Below are 14,520 nucleotides of genomic sequence, written 5' to 3' on the forward strand. Positions count from 1 at the left end.
CCTGCCTATGGCTGTGCTAGGCGGCTGGGTTTCTTTAACCTTGGCCCTGTGGCGGCTCTGCCTCCACCGGTGGGAGCTCCAGGGTGTCGAGCAGAGGGCAAAACTGCCCGGAGGCTGTGTGCCCTTCCAGGACTGCGGGGCCCTCTCGGCCTGCGGCTGCTAGCTGCGCGATGCTGGGCAGACTGGTGGTCATCTGCAGGTCCACCGTTCATCGTCTGGAGAGCAGAGTAGGGCTGGGTGTTGCTCCACAGCTCTCGGGAAGTCAGCAGAGATGAGGCTGTCTGCCACCCTCTGCCCATCAGAGAGAGGGATGGATGCCCAGGAATCACAGGTGCTATGTTGCAGGCCCAGCAACACCTGTTGTTGGAAAATTAGACTGGCCCATGCTTTTCATGGCTTCACTGGGAAATAAGATTGTCCTGAGGATGCAGGGTGGATCCTCAGCCCCATGTCTTCTGGAAAGCAAGAGAAAAGGAAATATAGCACTTTAGCACTAAAATCTACTAGAAAACAAATGGACAGCTCCACCTTTGAGCTGCTATGTTCATCTGACAGGTTTTTAAAAGGTTAAGGAAGTGCCCACTGCAGCAAGACTGCTGGGTCAGAACTGTGCAGGACTGGAGCTGGGTGTGGTCCTTGCCTCTGGAGTGTCCTCCCAGTCTGGCCTCCTGTGCACAGAGGCTGCAGACACTGCTCCCTTAAGAAGCCTCAGAATCAGCCTGTGTAGAAAAGTGTGGTTCTTAGGAAACAGCAGGGCCTGGAGGAGCAGACTGGAACAGAACAGAGCGGCCTCCCCAGCCTCAGGGCCTCACCCCCACGCTTGCAGCTGTGGTCAAAGCAAGCCTTTGCACTCCGCAACCTCCCCTTCACCCCTGCCTCCCCAGACACCGCCAGTGGCTCGTGGCCTTTCAGTTTGATCTTTCCTTCAGAGAAGAGTTGGCGGATAAACGTAAGGCTGTGGAAGACCCTGATGCACAGGGAAGCAAGGGTTCCCCTCTGCCTGGAGGGCTTGGGTGAGCTTGATGGAAGGTGCAGATTGCACACTCCAGCCTCAAGTTGCAGGAGAAATGCATGAAGATAGAGCCACCCATGGGTTCTTGAGGACAGTCAGAGGCCCTGGGAGCCTGGAGGAAGACAGCTCGTCTGGGCAGCTGTAAAAAAGCTTACCATCACCGGCCATCTTGGGAAGTCCATGGGTGACAGAGGGGGACGTGTGAAGGCCAAGCACCTCACACATGTAGGCCCTGTCTACTCCAGAGCTCCAGGACTATCCTTCCTGCCTGTGTCCTTTGGTGAGCTAAGAATGGCTTAACATTTCTAAGTAGTTGGAGAAATAAAACAAAAGAAGGGGAGAATCCCATGAAATGTAAAACTATGTGAAATTTAAACCTCATTAAAGCTGCTCACAGCGGCTCCCATGCTCACCTGTGGCCTGGGTTGCTGAACAGAGGCAGAGCTGAGGAGCCAGGACAGTGACCACTCAGCTGCCAGGGAATTCAGTGATCACTACAGACACCTTTGCAGGAGAAGCTGCTGACCTGGATCTAAGGCACCTCTGCAGCACCTCCGGGCAGCATGTTACCACCCAAGTTGTTGGAATCTGTTCAGTCCGCAGCCTACGTGGGCTCCCTTCTGTGGCTATTCCCTTTGACGATTCCCGACTTTCAAATTTGATAAGCTCAGACCTCGAGCTCACCTTGGAGCCTCCTCTTCCACTCCACAAACCCCTCCTCACTTTCCTGTCCTGCCCTCCTCCCTGGCCCAGGCTTGTAGCCCAGGACCCCAGGTAGCTATGTTGGACACTGCGCCAGCAGCTCCGGCCTGCACCCTCTGCAGCTCCTCTGGAGCTGTTCTCCTGTCACACACATCCTGCCTTAGCTCCAGGGCAACTCCTTTGCTAGGTTTTCTGAGACCCTCCCAGCCTCTTCTGAGGCCCTTCCCCAACTCCTTTCCAGACACCCTCTGTGCAGAATCCACTTCTGCTCTCTGCAGCCTGGGGGGCAGCTCCATGTCTCAGAGCCCTTGGGTCATTTCACCCCCTGTCTTCCCACCAGGCTAGAAGCTTCTGGTGGGCAGGAGGCCTTGTGCTTGGGTCTCCTGTGCAGTGCAGGGCAAGTAGAGCAGGCAGGAGCCACGTGAAGTGTGGGTGACCCATGGACAGATGTTTCCAAGACCTGTCTGCACACCATCTGCATTGCAGACTTTATCTAACAGGCTATTTGACAAAAGGCAGCTCCTTTTTTCCATGTAAGAGTCTGCATCCACATTTTAACGTGCTTATGGTGAACTATGCGCTCATGGTAAAAGCTCTGAGTACCAGGGTTGCAAGATTACAATGCCAGAGATCACATGGACTAGGCAGGCCTCAAGGCCACCAGCTCCCCAGTGGAAGTCCTGACCTCAGGATGGATATCCTCTGCTCACATTTTTTGTCTGGTTTTCATGGAAATTCTGGGTTGTAAGGGCATATTTATCTATTCCTTGCAGGCAAGTGCTAATGCAGAAGGAAAAGATACTCCTAGGAGAAAGAGCTGTACATGTTCAGTAAGAACTTGCACAAGCAGAGTAGGCTAGGAAGAGGTTCTGGTGGGAAGTTTGTGTTTGTTTGCTTTGGACTTTTAAATTTGCATATGCATCCAGATTTAATCCTCCACATGGTGATTGTCCCTACAGGATCCACCCAGGACCTTAGCAAATGCTGTCTGCTCTTTGATGGAAAAGCAATTGACTTTAAAATATATCTGTGGGAACTGAGAGTGGAGCTCAATGGTAGAGCACTTGCCTAGCATGTATAAGGCCCTGAGTTTGATCCCTGGTATAAAAAAAAAAAATCTGTTTGTTATTTGCCATGCATTTGGTCTCTGTTAGGTTGCTCTCATCTGACAAAGCAGGGACTTGGTCAGTCCTGGGGAGCAGCATGTGGGAGCATCGCTGGCTAACGTCCTTTCCCTTCTCTGCAGTTCCGAGTCACCATCATGACCCAGAGCATGTTAAGTGCAGCCCAAGTGTACTGACACTAAGGGACATTTGTGGACATTTACAAATAGGCAATATTAGGATCATTCCTTTCCTGAATGACCTGAAGTACGGACACTCTTATTTTTGTTTTTAATATCACAAAAAATTATTGTTTATATTTAGTAAAAGGATAGATATGGTGATAAATATTGTCATAGTTGCTTGTTTGAGTGAAATGAGTTGACAGGTGTATCAAAAATTGATTGACAGTTTACTTGCCTGCTAAAATTATGAACTATGCTCTTGGTATAAACCAGATGTGGCTTCTGAGGTTTAGACACTTGGGTAGGAGGCACCCCATCCTGCTGACATTGCGTAACTTCAAGATCATTTCAAGCAATCCAAGTAGAGAGAGTGGAAGTGGGATCGCTATTGAGATCCACTGAACAGACTCCACAGATGTAGCATGTTTCATAGATAGAATGCTGGACAAGACCAGGCGGCCTGCAGCTTTGACTGTGGCCCAGGCTCTCCTATGTGTTTGTCTTGCCCTCGGTCAGCTTCAGTTTCCACATCTGTGAGGTGGGCATGCAGCAGTGGCTCACCAGAAGGCGGAGGGCCAGAGGAGTTCCGTTACAGAGCCCTGTGAGTGGACAGTAGTGGTGCCCAGGGTGAGCCACCACAACACAGGCAGACAGCAGGACGGAGCTAACTCCCCAGGACCCTGTACCCTCACTCCTGCCTGAGGCCCCTGGCCAGCACTAAGAGGACACTCAAGCCTCCCACACCTGCCACAGCCCCACAGTACTAGCTGCTGTTGATCTGTAGATCCAAGTGATTGCTTGAACTTTTTCTTTTTAGAAATTAACATTATTTAGTTTCAACACAAAACAGTTCTTTTTCCTGTTTATCTGAACCACTTCTTCTCTTTTTCCTGAACCAATAGCTAGCCTTCACCAGATTATTAAAAGGAAAAAAAAAAGTCCCTAGAATGTATTATTCCATTTCCCTCCAGTTTCATACCCCTATTTTTAACAATATTCTAATTGATGAAGAAGTGTGAACGTTAGCCCACCTCCAGAGCATCCCACGGGACCCAGGCAGTGACACTGAGGACTTTGGAGGCTACTGACAGGCCCCTCTAGTGGGCCAAGGTGGCTGCCCTTGGCCCTGCAGCATGGCCCATCCCGAGGTGCAGTTCTGCTACTTAGTAGAGAGCCTTCAGGAAACAGAAGGAGGAGGGACACATGGCAACTGTCCTCGAGGCTTGCTGAGCTGACCCTCGCGGGAGCCAGGGCAATGCTGGGTAGTGTGTAACGAAGGACAGTCTGCCTCTGGGCTGGGTGATAGCGCCACCCTCGGGCTCACAGAAGAGAAGCTGGGAGCAGGAGCCACCCTCTCCTGCAGTGCACTCTGTGGTTTGGGGCGGGGCGGGAGGCTAAGGAGGGTGAGGTAACCAACTCGCCTCCTGGGCTCTGGTCCCCACGACCTCGTCCTGTCACCCAGCTCGCACCTCTGCCCCAGTGTCATGAGAGTGACCTCTCCATCCAACACCCTAGTCAGCCGCATTGCCCCTCGGCTGTCCTGCCTTTGCATCCCAGTTAGTGTTCTGGGGATGTCTTGGCATTGCTCCCGACGACCAGCCAGCTGTGCGAGCCGGCATGTTTGTGGTGTTGCTTCCTCTTGGTCTCTGGAGGAAGGTGCTGCACTTGGGGTCTGGACACAGGGTGCTGGGGGTGAGCCAAGAGAGCAGTGTGCAGCTGCAAGGCTTCTAGAAACCCAGTCAAGGTGGGGGCCTCTTTGGAGCCACAGCCATGGAGGGCCAGGCCACAGAACACAGGCCAAGCTGCTCTCAGGGTCAGGGTCAGAGTCAGGATCAGGGTTAGCTGACCTGGCAGCTCGCCAGAGAGGCTCCTGAGGGAGGGTGAGAGCACCAGCAGAGACTAGATGCACGGGGCTCTGCGGACACCCTGCAGGGTCACTCCTCACACCACTGGATTCAGGCTGGATACATGCCCCCTCGTGAAGGAACACCCTATGGCATACCTGGCAGTGGTACTGTATTAGTAGAAAAAGGTCCCATCCTAATAAATCATCTACTCAGACACTTTTTCATCTGGGTAAAGAAGGTTTTAAGGGGCTCTAAAAATAGTCCTCTTTTCCATTGCCTGCTGGCTGTTAGTGAGGACAGCTGTTCCTAAGCAACACCGTTCCTAAGGCTGGTAAGGGAAACTCCTTGCAGGCAGATGGAGAGGCTACTGACACAAAGGGTAGTGCCTGTAGCCAGTCAGAGGTGTCCTGACACTTGCCCTGGGCTGATCCCGGGACACAGGTGTGTGTGTGATAGTCTCCGTTTCCCTCCCCAGCTTGTATGAGAGTTATGGAATAAAAGCTGTTTAGGTCACATTGTCCAGTCTGCGTGCCCGGCCAAAAATCCATTTCCAAAGCACAGGGTCCCCACAACCCCAGCAGCTGATCTCCAGGTCCCCCTTGAATCTGGGTCACCTGCAGTGGACCCAGAGCCCAAGCTGGCCAATATGACACCCTCTCCCACTAGACAAGCTGATTCCTCAGGCCCTGACCAGGCTGGAATTGTCCTTTTCTGTAGCAGATCCAAGCCAGGTGTGTTCCTTTAAAGGGAAGGAGTAAGGGGAGGGGTGATGGCGGCCGCCTGCATGGGCAGTCTGACGGGTGCATTCTCTCCCAGCGTCACCCGAGCCTTCGCTAAGCGAACACATGCAGTGTTAACAAGGGAAAGAAGCCCGGGTCCCCTTTGTGAAAAGCCCCCACATCATGTTCCCCATCGCTGTGTGTTTAAATGCGGGCGGGCGGCGGGGCGGGCTGTGTGTCCCGTCCCGGGCGCGGGGCCTGAGTCCTCCTGTCCGGTGTCTCCGCAGCCAAGCGGTACTGCAAGACCGCCAGCCCCAGCAGCAGCACCACCAGCAGCTATGCGCCTAGCAGCAGCAGCAACCTGAGCTGCGGCGGCGGCAGCAGCGCCAGCAGCACGTGCAGCAAAAGCAGCTTCGACTACACGCATGACATGGAGGCCGCGCACATGGCGGCCACCGCCATCCTCAACCTGTCCACGCGCTGCCGCGAGATGCCTCAGAACCTGTCCACCAAGCCGCAGGACCTGTGCGCCGCGCGGGTACGCCCACCTGCGCCGCGGCCTCCTGTGGGCCGGGAGGCGGGGCTTCTTCCCCGCCGGGTCTCGCAGAGCCACCTGCGGTGCAGCGGGAGCTGGGGCGCCCTGCAGGTGCCCGCGCTCCTTCATCTAAGCAGGTGGCGCAGCTGCGGCTGGAGACTGGCCGGTTGCACCCTGCCGGGGAGGACTGGGTCAGGAGAAGTGCCATGCCTCCTCCTCTTTAGGATGGAAAATCGGTTCTGTAAACAGTGGGCTCACACCATCCTCATGGCGTTTCAATTTGAATTTAAAGAGCAAAGCACCTGACGTTAAATGGGAGGAAGGTTTGGCCGCACCCTTATCAAATAGAGGCGGGCTGCCCCTCACCCACATTTCCAATAGATGGCCCGGAGCGAGTCCCACGGCGCTGCTAGTCCATCACACAGATGCTAGAAGGGAGCGCAGGGGTTTGGGGCTTTCCTATTGTTCATTTCCTCACCAATCGGCTGAGTGCGCTTGCTTAGAGGAGAGTGACAGAGAATGCAGAACTGCCTCGCTCAGAGAGAGCGGAGAGAGCCCCACAGACGGGAGCGGCCCATTGTGTCTCAGAGCGAGCCAGCTGGTGTGTCCAGGCTCTCCAGATAGGCAAAGGGCACTCTCTCCATTATGGAAAGCCCATCGGCCATGCATCATGCGCTCACAGCTCTGACATTAGTTGTTACAAATAAGTATAATTTGTGTGAATTGGAGAAAGGTCAGTAATCTTATGTTTTGCACATGCTTTTTCTTTTGTTGTTTTTATACCCAGTAGTGGAGCAGCATTAGGGGATGCAGTTTTCATTGTGATCAGAGCTGATAAAATGCAAGACTAGTATGAAGGATCCCTCCCCAGCAAGACAGAGGCCTTAATTTTCTTTATTTTATATTTTACTGTCTTAAACTAAGACAGTAACTCCAACATTACTCCAGCCTAAATGAGTATCAGAGCTTGAGCTCAGGAGGCTCTTTGGCAGCAAGACTTCAGGCCCAGGACAATGCTGCACACTTCAGGGGCAGCCCCAGGCCACGACTCCCAGTAGGCAGATCCTCCTTGGCAAGGACATCCTCAGGGAAGCGCTGCCGGGTCCTGGGAGGCAGCAGCTTCACTCCAGCTCTGACGTCACATTTTTGCCAGAAAAGTGGAGGATTATTGGGGACTTCTTCTGTCCTCCATGGCCCCCTCCCTGTCTCCTGGCAGCATCTTCATCTTGAAACTCGGCTCTCTGGTTTGTTTCTGGGCAGTGGGCTGCAGTGCAGGGTGCTGGCGCATCGAGCAGGTCAGACCAGTCCCTGTGCCAGGCTGGGATGCACGCCTCCTCTCTGCAAGGGGAGTCCTCAGCACTGCGCATGGTTCAAAAGAAAAGCAGTTCCTCTCCTTCCTTCCTTTATCCTTGAGCTCTTTCATCTTTCTCCTAATTCCTGAAATATTGGCACCAGTGAGACTGAAGTTTCTAAGCTGATATGTACGTATAGAGACATACGCACACGTATACACACAGATATTCGTGCGTATTTTTGATGGTGTAGGTACTTTAACTCTGATGAAATCAGAATGAAGCACTTCTTTGAATTTCTTCTGGCCATGCTCATTTCTAAAAGCAGAGATGCACTGGGGGGACAGAAAGGGGAGAAAACAGATGACAGATAAGCAGGGAAGAGGTTAGATGGAGGGGCAGTCTGTTCACCAGGCTGCACATGGTAAGCAGTAAGCCTGGGAGAGCTGACACGTGCTGACCAGCAGGTGGGTTTGCCTTGGGCATTCATGCCTCTGAGACAGTAATGAGCAGCCGGGCTGAGTGGGATCCTGCTGAGGCCAAGGCTGCGGTCAGGAGCACAGGATGGAAGGTGATCCAAGGTGCCCAGGCCAGGCCGTCACACGTCTTTCTTCCAACAGAACCCTGACATGGACGTGGATGAGAACGGCACCCTGGACCTCAGCATGAACAAGCAGAGGCCACGGGACAGCTGCTGCCCGGTCCTGACGCCCCTGGAGCCCATGTCCCCTCAGCAGCAAGCAGTGATGAGCAGCCGGTGCTTCCAGCTCAGTGAGGGCGACTGCTGGGACTTGCCAGTGGACTACACCAAAATGAAGCCCCGACGGGTGGATGAGGATGACCCCAAAGAGATGGCTGTACGTCCTTTGTCCCTTCCCTTGCCTCTGGCTTTGGTCCTTGAGAGTCTGAACTAGGCCTGGCAGAGAGCAAATGCCATTTGCATACCCCTCAAAAGAAGCACAGTTTCTCTTTAAATGTGGCTCTCAGCTGCCTAGGACCTAGTGGAGCACTACCCTGGCCCAGAAGCGGTGTGTGACACGCTGGTTTGAGTGAACTACTGGCCCTTTTACATTGTATTCCTAACTAGCGTGTTTTGCTACAAATGATTTCTGGGAAAATGTGTAAACAGCACTAGTTCCTTTTCCAAGCAGCAGCCCAGGGTGTTCTCTGCTGCTAGAGGATGGTAATGAGGGGGAGCGGTGGATGGCTGTCTGCATGCTCTCTGAAGTGAAGGCAGGGTGTCTCTCCAAGAAACCAACCTCCAGAGGATGTGCTAGCCTCAAATGCATTACTTGTTAGGATGGTGTTACACCCTTGTCAAAATATATTGTTGAAGGAGTTTGAATTTTCAAATTTAGGTTATTAAAGTAGATATAATATCCCATGGGCTAAAAAAAATAGAAATGGAGGATTCTTTTTCTTTATTGGACCTTTTGTCCATATTTAGACTTGAGTATCTCCTTTATTTTCTACAAAATGAACATTTTTTTGAATGGAATAAGGAGACCCCCACCAAGCAGTCATGCCTTGCAGAAACAAGGAGGTGAGAAAAGAAATATGAGCTCCATGAAGGAGTTGGCAGGGGAGCCAACTGCCTATAAGTCTATTATGTTTATTCCTCAAATTGATTTAAGTATTGAGGCACTGTGGGGGGAAAATCAAATCTGGGTGGCAAGCTAAATTTCCAAATTTTTTTTCTCTCCTGCAGTGTTAAATAATTACCACCAAAAATCTGCATTATACTTAAATCCACAAATTTATTATAATTAGAATTAAGCTCCCATACAGGGACACAAATTCTCATCCTGTAGACCATGTAAGAAACAAAACCCAGCTCTGCAGGGTGCTGCCACCTGTAGGGATTTCTAGGTTACTGCAAGTGGACACAGCTGAATGCAGGTACTTTCAGAGATCGCTGCCTAAGGGTAATTTAAAATCACATTAACACAGCTGGTCTTCCATTGACAGAGACTTAATGGCACATATATGTAAAACAGCTCCCAGTGACGTAGTGCTGAGTTGCAGTGCAGTGTCAGTGGTGGACAGCAGGCATCCCTGGACACTGGATGAGAGGTCAATCGGAAGTGGCCTCCGGTTGCCATGCAGGCTGTGGGTCCTGTTGCCAGTCTGGAGACTGAGTAAGGGCTCTGACCATAGGGCAGAGGTTTAGAGCAGCTGCACACAGCACAGCTTGCTTTTTCAGAAGGAGCCTTGTCAGGGAAAAGTGCTTTTGGATTATGAACGTGTGGTAGGAGAGGTGGGAAAGCAGAGCAGCTGTCCGGCAGGCGTGGGGCCCTTCTCCCTCCTTGAACTGAGTTTCCACATGTGGCTCTGAAGCTGTGTTCTGTCTACAGCCAGAAGACTTGGACCCATTCCAGGAAGCTCTGGAAGAAAGAAGGTACCCTGGGGAGGTGACCATCCCGAGCCCCAAGCCCAAGTACCCTCAGTGCAAGGAGAGCAAAAAGGACCTGATAACGTAAGCATGACTCGAGGTGGAACTGGACTCTCCTCAGTCCTCCCTTCCTTTGGCTTACTTTTAAAGACCGATCTGTACACGCCTTGCCGTTTGAGCATGCACGTTCGCGGCACACAGTGTCTCCAGCTGCCAGTGGAGGAGGGCGGGAGGCTGACGTGTGCCTGCTGGTTCTCAATGATGCTCTGTCGTACGGAAGCGTCATCTCATTTGATCCTGTGCACTTCCCAGCTGTCCTTCAGGGTGCTTAAATCCCCTTGCAGACATTGCAGCTAAACTGGAAACAATGAAACTTTTTGAAAGTTACTTACTGTTTTGGCTGTTTTGTTTTTGTTTGGTGGCAGATGTCCAACTCCGGGGTGTGATGGGAGTGGTCATGTGACTGGCAATTACGCCTCACACAGAAGGTGTGGCTTCATTCTCTCATGGTGGATTCTGTCTTCAATTTATTGTTTTCAGCTTACCTCAACAATGCTGTCAAGTACCAACGTTGATTCTGTGTCGACCCCTAAGTGCTATATGTTGACCTTCAAAAGCATGCTGACTTATGTGTTGTATAATGTCTTTTAATCTCAAACTACTGAAATTTGCAAAATCTTCTCAAACATTTAAACCTAAGAGCACAAATTTTTTAAAAAATTATTAACAGAAACATTTTCTTAAATTTACATTTGTACATATTCAGAATTAATGATGCAAAAAATTCAATATACAGCACTTGCCCATTGCTCTTCTGCATTGAACTTTTTAATTTCAAATGTATGTTGTGTTCGTTCGGGCGGGTCCACTGCCTGGAGGCTCACTCACCTGCCCCCCTGGCCTGTCTTACAGTCTGTCCGGCTGCCCACTGGCTGACAAAAGCATCCGAAGTATGCTGGCCACCAGTTCACAAGAACTCAAGTAAGCTTTGATGAAAACAATTCTCTTTTAAAACCTATTCACTCAGTAGTTCACAAAAAACGATGTGCCATTTGACAGAAAAGGCTTTGAAGGAGCCACCTGTGCATACCAGTGCCGTATTTAGTGCACGGACAGGGCTTCAGGCTCAGCACATTTCTGGAAGATCCCTCGCCATTTTTCCTTCATGTGCATCTCCAGTTCTTTCATACCACATCCTTTCTATCTGGAATTGTCTAAAGCACAGGTGTTTTATCTTCAGGTATGCATGCACCTGCAAGGAAAAGTTTACGAAGGTACTCAAACTTTTAAGAAGTGATTGTAATTTAAAAAAGAAAAGTTAAGGTCTTAAACTCAGAAATTAGTATAATTACTCAAAGTGTGGGTACTTAAATAGCCCAAAGGATAAGTCTGCCATGCTAGCAACTAGTTCCTTACGTACGCTGGACTGACTGACTCAGGGTAACGGTGCATGAATCTGTGTTGTTGTGGTGTAGAGCTGCACACACACACCTTCCTAGCAGCCCTGCCTCCCTGTCCCCTGAGCCTGTAACTTTCAGGCATGAATCTGGCAAAATCGTGGAACCACCAGCATCTACACCTGCCGCAGAGGCGTTCCTCCTTTGAGTCTACACATGCCACCTTCCAGGCCCAGACAGGGTGTTGGGAGAAGGGGGCAAGTTATTAGTGTGCCAAAGCCTCCTGGGGGCTCAGGAGGACGTGCAGGACATCCCACAGCATGAGGAGGGCCAGGCACCCTGGCTGTTGTCCGTCCCATCTGGGCCCCTTGTCAGGACATGGAATTCTTGCTTTCCCTTCTGCTTGGGAAGACTGTGTCCATGCCAGGAAAGTGCTGTTTTCCCCATGTTCAGCCCTCTCCCAGAGGTCCGTCCTGCCCTCACCGTGACCGCAGACCAGGCCCCTCAGCACACAGGCCTTCATTTCACGCCATGTCATTTCTTGCAGGATCCCTGCCCAAGGCCCTAGTGCCATAGACCACCTGCTCATGTTCAGTGACTTCCTGAACTAGCCCTTGCGCCACATGCTCCTGGGAGCTCTCTTCGTGGACTGCCGCTGGAGGGCTTCCTCTTACCCTGCAGTCCGTAGCCTGGCCCAGAGTGCCTGGTGGACACTTAGCCGTAGCACCTCAGAGTGGACAGCCTTAGCAAGAGCCCTCACCACACTCTGTCCAGCCTCTTCCTGTCCCAGCCGGGACCCACACTTCCCTCATGGCCCACAGTGACTCACCGCACTTGGATCCTGGCCATCACATCCGATCGTGGCAACACTCCTTTGTGTTTCTTGGTGAGGAGTACTTTGCAAAACTTTGGCAGATCTCCATTTCCAACAGGCCGGCTGTGAACAAGAAAGCAGCCTGTGTGCTGCTTGCGTCTGGCGTTCCTCTGACTACTTAGTGCTGCAGACCCGAGTCCAGAGCCTGTCTCTAAACAGGCACTTTCACTGGCTTCTCACCCTTAGTGCTGGGCTGCGAGGGAAGATGGTGTCCATCTGAAATTCCGGGCAGACCCCGGCTTCTGGAGTCCCACACTCCCTCTTCCTCTCCTCCCCTCCCTTGGGGGGAGACGCTGTGATGGTCCTCGCCCACAGATGCTTTGGAGGCAGGCAGCTCGCTCTCACATCCTCCAGAGCAGGCCTGGCCACACCTCCTTCCTGCCTCTTCCTGGGGGGTACTGCACCCAGCGGGGTGGCCTTTGCCTGATTTCAGTTGATCTAAATACACACACAGTTCCAAGCTTCTCTTTACAAAAAAGTTCCCTTTTGCTTGACCCTTGCTGGGAAATATATACTCAAATCATTTTCTGAAATGATCTATTTCTATTAATGGATCTTCAAAACTTAAGAATTCCCATTCAGTGCCTTCTGTACGGAGTTCACATTTGAATGACCAATTTTCACATGATGATGTCTTTTCAAACTGAGGAGACCGTGGATCATTTATGATCTTTTCCTCTCTAACATTTTAGCCAGTGAGCTCATCTCTTCTGTGTTCAGAGTCAGAGAGCTCTGCTGAGGTTTTCCTAAGCAGAGGTGCCTGGGCCAACCCCTAAGATGTACAATAGTTTCCTGTAGAATAATTCACACTCAAGCCCTTTCCAATGTACTATTCTTCTTATGCATTTTTAAAGTTTGATCCATTCTTACAGCATCATCCCACTTGAGTAAAACAGCAAAGTCACTATTCAGTGTCTGAGGCAGTCCCTGCAATGTTCCATTAAGACATTAGGAAGTGGGTCCCAATTACCTCAAAAAGGTCTCTCTTTGCATCCAATGACACATGGAATTTTCTGGGAAATTTCCTCTTGTCATTTCCAACACTAAATTTTTTTTTAGTTGGCCATTAGCAGTACATTCTTGACCATGCACAAGATGAATTTTGCCAGATAAACCTAGGTCTTGGATCTTCAGAGCTCTTAGACTTCCTGAGTTAACACTATGCTTAGTTCTTATCTGTAGCAACGGATGTGAAATAGTTTTAATAAGAGGTCAATAATTTTGTGTCTGATTGTGTACAGTATGTAAACTGAAAACATATTATTAAAATGTAATGTGTGCATGAATCTTCTTTGAATACCAGAACACTACTTTCTCTGGCCCCTCCTTCAGCTGATGGTGAGACACAGTTCTGTGGTAGGGAGGGGTGCAGGGGAAACCCCAGGCTCAGAGGCGGGGTACACACCTTCCCCTGGGCCACCTCCCAGGGGCTCCCTGGCTATGATGCTGAGGCCACAGGTCAAAAAGCAACAAAACTGAAAATCAAAGTGAATTTTTGGCGAGAACTCTACTTTACATGATTCCAAAGAGTGGTTTCTTCTCTTGGAATTTCATGCCCACAGACCTCCTAAAAGAAGCAACAGGAGAGCACTTGTGAATCACCCCCGGCATGGTGGCTGCTTTTCCTCGGGACCATGCCTCCCAGTTAGGAGCCCCTTTCCTACTCCAGATGCGTGTCCAGTGCAGACACCGGGATGCAGGTATCCCAGCATCTCAAGGGCAGTGTACGCCAGGTCAGAGCTGACTTCAGACAGAGGTAATGAGCTCTTCAAACAGGCTCCCAAATTGGCTTCCACTTACGACTTGGCCAAATTCATACCTCACTCTTTCTCACATCTTCAGCTTGCAGAAGGAGTGTGGTCCTTACTCTAAGCCTGGCAGGAAGAGGGACTTGAGACCACTGGCAGTCTTTGCTTTTCTATCTCACGCTTGGACTTGATCGTCACTGGTGTGGGGATCCTGCCTGCTGCTCTTAGTGCTCACCTGGCTCTGTGATCTCTGGCTGTGTCCTAGGGGTTTAGGTTTAAGTATGTAGCAAGTTTAGCCACACATGACATAAACCTTCTTTTGTAGCCTGATTATAGCTATTTTAAAATAAAGTGTAAATCAAAGAATTAAAATCTCGAACTTGGGTCAAAACCTATAGGCTACTTGTTTCTAGGCTGTTCTTGGGCCTGTGTGTTAGTCTGTAAACCTAAGGCAGGTGCAGGGGGGTCATTTACCAGGCTCTGCCAGGGGACATGCATCCCACAGCACCACGATCAGGGAGCAGAGGTTCATGCACCTTTGAACCCCGGGAACACTCCTCATTCTGTAATCGTTCACCTTCTCCATTTACTATAGTGAAGCCACAGAACATTGTGAGCTTTTTACTTCTGTGTGCTCGGTTCTGGTTTCAACAGACAGCTGTATTTCCGTCTTGGGCATTGGCCTCTGAGTAAACTCAGCCTCGTTTTGGCCTC

At 50.8% G+C, this 14,520-nt stretch overlaps 1 protein-coding gene and 1 long non-coding RNA gene across 2 annotated transcripts in view; one reads left to right on the forward strand and one right to left on the reverse strand.

Annotated features, from left to right (window-relative positions):
* The window catches only part of MYT1L (myelin transcription factor 1 like), a 338,636-nt gene that overhangs the window by 261,946 nt on the left and 62,170 nt on the right, over window positions 1-14,520 (forward strand). The window contains exons 15-18 of the mRNA XM_079110560.1: window positions 5,856-6,106; window positions 8,016-8,252; window positions 9,750-9,871; window positions 10,700-10,768. Of these exons, the coding sequence (XP_078966686.1) occupies window positions 5,856-6,106; window positions 8,016-8,252; window positions 9,750-9,871; window positions 10,700-10,768 (679 nt within the window). The remainder of the gene's footprint in view (window positions 1-5,855; window positions 6,107-8,015; window positions 8,253-9,749; window positions 9,872-10,699; window positions 10,769-14,520) is intronic.
* LOC306644042 lies at window positions 9,244-13,656 on the reverse strand. The gene is made up of 4 exons (XR_013759153.1): window positions 11,859-13,656; window positions 10,676-11,039; window positions 9,930-10,145; window positions 9,244-9,779 (listed from the first exon to the last, which is right to left on the reverse strand). It is a non-coding gene; the product is annotated as an uncharacterized lncRNA (long non-coding RNA).

The sequence above is a fragment of the Sciurus vulgaris genome, assembly GCF_902686455.1.
Source record: "Sciurus vulgaris genome assembly, chromosome: 14".
NCBI lineage: Eukaryota > Metazoa > Chordata > Mammalia > Rodentia > Sciuridae > Sciurus > Sciurus vulgaris.